Genomic DNA, 9,395 nt, shown 5'->3' on the forward strand with positions numbered 1-9,395 from the left:
CTAGTTGCGTGCGTGCGTGCATGTGGTGTGGTCGCACGTGTTATTTGTGCGTGGTGAGTCTAGCGTGCCGTGCGTGCGTGCTGGAATGTGTGGCTGTGTGAGTGCAAAATGATAATTGTGCGTGCTGTGCGTGCCGTGCGTGCGTGCTTCGGCCGTGCCGTTGAGTGCGTGCGTGCGTATGCGTCGCGTTGCGAAGCTGCTGCGGTTGCGGTGCGAGTGTCGGTGCATGATGCAGTGCGAGCGTGTCTCGTGTGCGCACTATAACGTGGACGAGTGCTACGCTGACACGATGGCATTCAAGTTATTTCTGCTGTTTTGTGTTTATAGGCGGTCACATGCTGCACATTACCACGTGTGCAGACGACCCACGAGGCACGGTACATGTGTCGCGTGAAAAACGACGCCGGCGTCTCAGAGAAGGAATTCAACCTGCAAGTATTAGGTGAGATCATTTAGAACCATGATTGCTTCATGTTTATGCTTGAATTAGTTTAGGAGTCGCAAAATATATGCATAGAAATAGCGAGAGGCGCCGAGGAAGAGAGAAGAGCGATATGGAGAGTCAGACGTCAGACGGTGAGAAAGAGAGATCCAGAAAGAGACAAAGAGAGAGAGAGAGAGAGAGACAGAGAGAGAGAGGGAAAGAACGCGTGAGAGAGAGAGAGAGAGAGAGGAGAGAGAAAGAGAGAGTGAGAGAGCGAAAGAGAGAGAGAGAGAGAGAGAGACCAAGCAACACACACGGAGAGAGAAACGGGCAAAGGAAGAACATATGTTCGAGCGGGAGAGAGAGAGAAAGAGAGAGCAGGAGAAAGTGAGAGAGAGAAAAAAAAGAGAGCAGGAGAGAGAGAGAGAGCAAGCGAGAGATACGAGATATGCATATGCTTAAACTTCGTGTCACACGCTGGCGCCACAATCCATCAACTATCGCTTTCACTTTCAGTTCCTCCGTCGATCTCGGACAAGGTCAAGGACGTCTACCAGGTGGTCACTAACAGTACGGTCAGTATCGGATGTCCAGCTACGGGCAAGCCTGAACCAACCATCACGTGGCTGCGTAACGGACAGCCACTCATCGCTGATGTTGACGATGTTGAGGTGAGTGACAATGACGATGATGATGACGATGACGATGGTGATAGAGTTTCCATCCATCCATCCATCCATCCATCCATCCATCCATCCATCCATCCATCCATCCATCCATCCATCCATCCATCCATCCATCCATTCATCCATCCTCCAACCATCCATTCATCCATCCATCCTGATCCATTACATCCATCCATCCATCCATACATCCATGCATGACATCTCATCTATCCATTCCAGTGGCCATCCATCCATCCATCCATCCATCCATCCATCCATCCATCTATCCATCCATCCATCCAATCCATCCATCCATCCATCCATCCATGCATACATCCATGCTCATCCATCTTATCCATCCATCCATCCATCCATCCATCCATCCATCCATCCATCCATCCATCCATCCCATCATCCATCCATGCATACATTCATGCATCCATCCACACATGCATACATTACATCCATGCATGCATGCATCCATCCATCCATCCATCCATCCCATCCATCCATCCATCCATTCCATCCATCCATCCATCCATCCAATCAAGTCCATCCATCATCCATCCATCCATCCATACATCCATCAATCCATCCATCCATCATCCATCCATACATCCATCCATACTTCCATGCAATACTTCCAGCATCCAATCATTACATGCATACATACATACGATAATACATACATCACTAACATCAACATACACTCATACATACATACATATCATACATACATACATACATTACATGCATACATGCATTTACATGCATTACATGCATTTACATGCATTACATGCATTTACATGCATTACATGCATTACATGCATTTACATGCATTACATGCATTACATGCATACATACATCCAAGCATCCATACATCCATACATTCATACATTCATACATGACATACATACTACCATCCATCCATCCATCATACCATCATCCATCACATCCATCCATCATCCATCCATCCATTCATCCATCCATCCATCCATCCCCCATCCATCCATCCATCATCCATCCATCACATCCATACCATCCCTCCATCCATCCATCCATCCATCCATCCATCCATGCATACATATATATCATTATGTTGGATGCACAGTTTTGTATGGATGAATAATTCAGGGTTCTGTTGTAGTTTCTTGCCGATGGCAGGCAGCTACGTGTGTCTGCCGTGCAGGCGTTTCAGACAGGCACCTACAGCTGCAGAGCGCAGAACAGTGCGGGAGAGGCTGAGAAGGACTTCAGACTACAAGTGCTCGGTATGATCGCGCGACGAGGGGTTAACAATGACAAACTCTTCTATTATTAACTACTTTATTACTGTTTTTATTATTACTTATAATTACGTTGTCATTATTAACTTCTGGAGTGATCAGACTTGTGACACTGCTGCAATTAATTGCTACACAGCAGATATGAAATGAAATCAATGATGAAATGATTCGATGATTGATGATGAAATGATTCGATGATGAAATGATTCGGGCGCGCGGGCGCGGCGGCGGGGCGGTCCTACCTTTTTGCGGCGTCACTCTTTCCAGCGCCTCCCCTTCTTTTATTCCTCTCCTGCCGGGGGGGCCGCCCCGGCGGGGCGCGCCGGGGCGCCGTTCCCCCGATGAAATGATTCGATGATCGGATGATGAAATTGATCGCATGATGAAATGATTCGATGATCGATGATGAAATGATTCGATGATTGAGAATGCCATTCGATGATCGATGATCGAAATGAATTCGATGATTGAAATGATTTCGATGTATTGATGATGAAATGGTTTATTGATCGATGCATGAAATGCGTTCGCATGATCGATGATGAAATGTTTCGATGCATCGATGATGAAATGATTCGATTTATGAAATGATTCGGATGATTTTGATGATGAAATGATTCGATGATCCGATGATGAAATGGTTGACATGATCGAATTGATGAAAAATGGCTTTGGATGTCGATGATGTAAATTTGGTTCGCATGCATCGGATGATGGAAATGATTTCGATGATGAAATTGATTCATGTATTGTGATGAAATGGTTTTGATGATCGATGATGAAATGGTTTTGATGATCCGATTGATGAAATACTGTCTTCGATGACTCGATCGATGAAATTGATTCGCATGATGAAATGATTCGATGATTTGATGATTGAAATGGTTTGATGATCTGATGATGAAATGATTCGCCATATCGATGATTAAATGGTTGTATGATCGATGCATGAAATGGTTCGATGATCGCGATGGATGAAATGATTCGATGACGTGAAATGATTCGAGATTAATGATTGAAATGGTTCGATGATCGATGATGAAGTGCATTCGATGATCGATGATGAAAATGATTCGATGATCGATGATGAAAGGTGTGATCGCATGATGAAATGATTCGATGACTCGATGATGAAAAATGGGTTCGAATGAATCCGATGATGAAATGATTCATTGACATGAAATGATTTCCGATGATCGATGCATGAAAATGGTTTGATGATCGATTGATGAAATGGTTCGATGATCCGATGATGAAACTGAATTCAATTGATTCGAAATTATTCGATGATCGGTGATGAAATCGATGATATGGAATCATCTATGAATCAAATAACATAGTACATGTTTAACTATTGTTCAGATTGTCTTTAGATGTAGGTTAGCTATATGCGGTAAGGTCCTATCGAGTGTGTTGCGTGCATACGAATTCAGGGACGTAGGGTTCGATAATGTATACGAATTGATGAGATACGCATAAGAACCATTGAACATGTTTCCAGTAATTACATTTAGCATTTGAATGTTTGCAGTTATCAGATGTGAGTATTCTTTCGTTAATTTTCATGTATATCTCTTTTTTACATACAGTTCCTCCTAAAATCTCACTGATTTGACTACTGACTTTGGAGGTTCTTCGTGAATCAACCCATTCTCCTCCAGTGTCCGCGTGAAGGCCACCGCCAATGCAGATGTCATCTGCGATGTTCAATGGCCGCACTGAGCGGCCAGAAGGGCTTAGACCAAAAAGACATCGGAGAGAGAGAGAGAGGGAAAGAGGGTGAGAGAGAGAGAGAGGGGAAGGGGGGAAGAGAGTGGCGGAGCGAGAAAGATACGACCTCCATGATTATCTACGGAAATGTAACGCGAAGCCACAAACTTGACGTTGTTTAGTACAACCTACGATCGACACATCCAACATTCACGGTGAGATGCGAGTCATCCTTGGAGAAACAATCTCCATCGAGTGTCCGGCAGACGGCAATCCCAGACCACAGGTCAGCTGGCTCCAGGACAGGCTGCCCTTGCCGGGGAATAGCCGTTACGAGAAATGGGACGACCAGGAAATGTTTGGTCTTCGCATCCATGAGGCTAAGGTACCTGATCACCGCATCCTCGTCCTCTGTTGCTAAGGGCAACAACGCGGCTTCCGATTTCCTGGGATGAATATACGATGTATCACTGATGCCAGAAGAAATTTAGTTTAGTTTTTGTTAAGATATTTTGAGTTTAGATTTTGTGTAATTAGTGCTGGGACTTGTACGTGAGCATCAGTGTGTGGAATTCAGTATTTGTCATCTGCGAATCTGCATATCCAAAGCCAGGCTTAGGTCGGCCTTGCGACGCGAGGCGATTGCCTTGCGACTGATTTTCTGCAACTGGTTGCAAGTCGCAGCAACAATTGCGTCGCAGAGAAAGTTCGACCTAAGCACCCCTGCGACTGCCAGCGACGGGTCTGCGACTGGAAAATTGTCAGTCGCAGCGAGTCGCACATGTTCTACTCTTGCGACGCGACACGACTGGTTCCACCGGTCGCAAGCATTGTTTTTTATGGTTACTACCCGACATAAGCTGCCTTGTGATCGCTGCAACGAAATTCGTATGCATAACGAACAAAGCATGCGAATAAAACAATCAGTGCTTACAGTTATGTACACAACATGCACACAGCAACAAGTCATGTAAACTTGTTTAGTTGCGCGATCTATAGGCGATCGTCGCTTCGACCTAAGCGCATTCTGCGACAGTCGCAGGCAGTCGATCGCTGTCAGTCGCGTTGCAGTCGACCTAAGCACTCAGTTGCAGTCAATTGCAGTGCGTCGCATCGCGTCGCATTCAATTGCAACCCGATCTAAGCCCGGCTTTAGAAGAACCTGACTTGACTGATTGGAAACGCATCTTTGATCCTTGCAGACGTAGTTAACCACAGACCTTATAGAGTACCGAGAGTTAAGGACTTTGATTTTTCTATCGTGGATATTTATTCCTGCGAATTTCTCACGAGTTCTACCCTATTGCGCAGGTCACAGATGAAGCTTTGTACACTTGCATAGCTTCCAACGAGGCTGGTAGAACACACCAGGACTTCAGCCTGATGGTGATGGGTACGTCACCATGCAGACAACAATGACTGACAACCACGAATTGTGGATAAAATTACCTTTTATATAATTATTCAATTATTTGACTAGAATAATTTCTTAATATTTTTTGACCACGTACGTATTTTTTTCTTGTCGCTGACTTATGTGCCATCTAGGCACCTACGAGGCATAACTAACTAACTAACGTATTTTTTCATGTATTTTCAGTATTTGTACCTATTTTATGTGATTTTATATTCGCAGTGCCGCCCGCGATCGATGGCTCCGAGGAAAGGTCAGACGTACGCGTCATTGATGGCTACAGACTCTACCTAGAATGTTCAGCAAGTGGTAGCCCTATACCAGACATCACCTGGTTCCGGGTACGACATCAATAAATATCAGATATATAGCATAGAATTCACTGCGTTGGCTTTCAGAAGGAGATCGTCGGCATTTATGCTGTTATTGCTCTGTAACTCATATCACATATGCTGTTATTGGTCCGTAACAAACATCACATATGCTGTCATTATTTGTCAAATTTGTCATCCCCTGCTACATCAGGGGTTAATAGTGATGTCATATGTAATATGTAGCTATAGGCAGTAATGCTGAGGTTATTGGAGCGCATGTATGTATACGTACACGTGTGTTTTTCTTCGCTGTTGTGCGTAGGATGGACAGAGAGTGAGACCAGGTGCAAACATCGTACTCACGCGAAACCAGCTGCGCATTCTACGAGCATCATCAGCCAACGCTGGCAAATACACGTGCAGGGCCCGCAACAGCGCCGGAGAGACGGAGAAGGTTTACAATGTCAACACACTCCGTAAGTTTCCGCGACGCTGCACTGCTATACCTTCTTCTTCTTCTTCTCGGGTCACTACACACTACACTCGATCTAACCACTGCAGCACACAGGACCTGGCACAGTCGTTGAAAACCTCAAGGTCTCCCGGTCTACAGGGCTCTGGTAATACCACACTACACTACACGTACTCGACCTAGCCACTGCAGCACACAGGACCTGGCACGGTGGTTGAAACCCTCCAGGTCTTCAGGTCTACAGGGCTCTGGTAATACCACACTACACTACACTCGACCTAACCACTGCAGCACACAGGACCTGGCACGGTTGTTGAAAACCTCAAGGTCTTCAGGTCTACAGGGCTCTGGTAATAGGGGAAATTCCAGGATATGACTATACGTTGACACCGCACTACCACGTTGACAGTTTACTGTTACGGCTATTCAGCGAGATGTAGAAAATGGACATGAGTTTTAACAAATTGCGTGGACCTATGGCTAGCCTTCACCAGGCATTTCTCTCCCCAAGGGTGCAACCACGGCCACATCAATCCCCGACAGTTAAGCACGAAGGGTCGTTGTCGTATAATGGCGTATAATATGTACCCGAGGTAACTATACGATGATGAAATGATTCGATGATGAAATGATTCGATGATCGATGATGAAATGATTCGATGATGAAATGATTCGATGATCGATGATGAAATGGTTCGATGATCGATGATGAAATGGTTCGATGATCGATGATGAAATGGTTCGATGATCGATGATGAAATGATTTATTGATGAAATTATTCGATGATCGATGAGGAAATGATTTATTGATGAAATTATTCGATGATCGGTGATGAAATCGATGAAATGAATCTATGAATTCAAATCATAGTACATGTTTAACTATTGTTAGATTCGTCTTAGATGTAGGTAGCTATATGCGGAGTGTCGTTGGCGCATACGAATTCAGGAGAAGGGTTGATATGTATAATAATTGATGAGATACGCATAATATAATATATAATATATAATATATATATATAATATATAATATATAATAATATATAAGAACATTGAACATGTTTCAGTAATTACATTTAGCATTTGAATGTTTGCAGTTCCGATGTGAGATTTCCTGTTAATTTTTATGTTATCCCTTTCTTACATACAGTTCCTCCTAAAATCTCCACTGATTTGACTACTGACTTTGAGGTCTTCGTGAATCAACCCATCTCCATCCAGTGTCCGGTGAAGGGCACGCCAATGCCAGATGTCATCTGGATGTTCAATGGGCACGCACTGAGCGCAGAAGGGTTAGAACAAAAAGACATTCGAATTACAAGGTAGTCCATGCAGATTTGCTTACTATATGGTTTTGTAAATGAATTTCATGTACATGTACATATGTGTATAAAGATGTATATATAGTGAGATGTATATAAGATGTGATAGATAGTATATACGTGTATAGAACGATAGAAGACTCTGTAGATTACATCGTGAGTCACATTATTGCGGGATGTTGTGTGGTTACTATATGCTATTAGAATGAGTCGACAGTCGTGGAAAATGCGTACTGGACAACATTCAGAGCGAATTATACTCACGCGAAATGTGATTCACGTACGTACATCGCCGACTGGGTCAGCGCCTAAATCCTCAACCATAAATCAGATGACATAATAACAAGAACTAATAATACCTAGGTATTAGTACCTAGCTATATAGTTACCTAAGCATTAATACTTAGGTATTATTAGCTCTTGAATTCTCAGTTATATGTAGGAATGTGTGTGTGTGTATATATGTAATACGTATATATATATACGCGTATACGTAATATGTAATATGTATGAAATGTTGTATGAATTCTCACTTGTTCAACCTATGGTTGTGTTGACGATGATGTCTTGTTTGTTTCGGCTGCTCATTAGAGGCGGACAGCAGATGGATCTAACGCACACACTGACGGAGCACGCTGGCACCTACACATGTCGTGCTGAGAATGACGCTGGGCTAGACCAGCGAGACTTCAGGGTCCAAGTATTCGGCACGTATCCACTAATAAAGTTCTAGTAATGACTAGCCTACTGTTTGTGTGTGTGTGTGTGTGTGTGTGCGTGCGCGCGCGTGCGTGCGTGCGTGCGTGCGTAGAAGGACGGCAGTGTGATGGCAGAGTTCGGCCTCGGCTACAGGGTGTTGCCAGGAGGCAGCCTACACATCTCTGCCGCAGCAGAGAGCGATGGCGGATCATTCCAATGCTCAGCTAAGAATGACGCTGGCGACACCAGCGCCACCACCAATCTACTTGTCATCGGTGAGTCGGGCCAATCACGCCACAGAGATGAAGATTGCTCTCTTGTTTGTTGTGGCGGCGCAATTTAACCGATCAACCAACCGATTTAACCAATCAAAAGAAGCCGATATAGTCACGTGATATCTGTGGTGAGATTGGAGTCGGGCCTGTCTGTGACGTCTTCAGACAGGCATTGCTTAATTGTCTCGTTCATTAATTGCATTAATTAATCGCTCAATTAATTCAATTCGTCAATAACTTGATTATATTTAGTTGATTCATTATAATACTTAATTGGGTTATTAATTTTGTGTGTTATCGACGTTTGCAATGCGTGAGTGGTGATTTTTATGTTTGTTCTAATTGTACGACTCTGTAGAGTCTCACGACTCTGTACCTATCAAAACGGGTAAATGTCGTTGATAAGGGATTCCAGCCACATTTTGACAAATCCCCGTCATGTCTGCTAACATCATGAGGACATGATTGCTTTGACAAAGACAGTCGATGCCACATATAAGCGCTCATAAACAGAAGACCAGGACTATTGTGTGTGGTTCTGCACAATTGGCTTAGAGTTTATTAATTAATTAAGTAATTAATTAATTATTAATTTAGTTGGATTATTAATTTAATCATGTGTTTAAGTGTGTCATCGATGTATAGCCTCGTGTCTTGTGTGTTGCAGTGCCACCTCGCGTGCTTGACAGCAAACTTGGAGCTGTCGAAGTGACAGTGGTGGAGGGACGGCCTGTCGTGCTGCCCTGCCGTGTGTCAGGCACGCCCGCACCCGCCATTACCTGGCACAAAGGACAGAAAGTCATCAGCAAAGATG

At 43.9% G+C, this 9,395-nt stretch overlaps 1 protein-coding gene across 1 annotated transcript in view; it reads left to right on the plus strand.

The window, feature by feature from the left end:
- Positions 1-8,340, plus strand: part of LOC106816816 (hemicentin-2-like) — a 10,638-nt gene extending 2,298 nt beyond the window's left edge. Inside the window, exons 4-8 of the mRNA XM_014821448.1 lie at positions 328-442; positions 941-1,095; positions 2,237-2,360; positions 7,436-7,607; positions 8,199-8,340. Coding sequence (XP_014676934.1) covers positions 328-442; positions 941-1,095; positions 2,237-2,360; positions 7,436-7,607; positions 8,199-8,340 — 708 coding nt within the window. The remainder of the gene's footprint in view (positions 1-327; positions 443-940; positions 1,096-2,236; positions 2,361-7,435; positions 7,608-8,198) is intronic.
- Positions 8,341-9,395: the final 1,055 nt, after the last annotated feature.

This window comes from Priapulus caudatus, unplaced genomic scaffold (assembly GCF_000485595.1).
Source record: "Priapulus caudatus unplaced genomic scaffold, Priapulus_caudatus-5.0.1 Scaffold1495, whole genome shotgun sequence".
NCBI classification, from domain to species: Eukaryota; Metazoa; Priapulida; class Priapulimorpha; order Priapulimorphida; family Priapulidae; genus Priapulus; species Priapulus caudatus.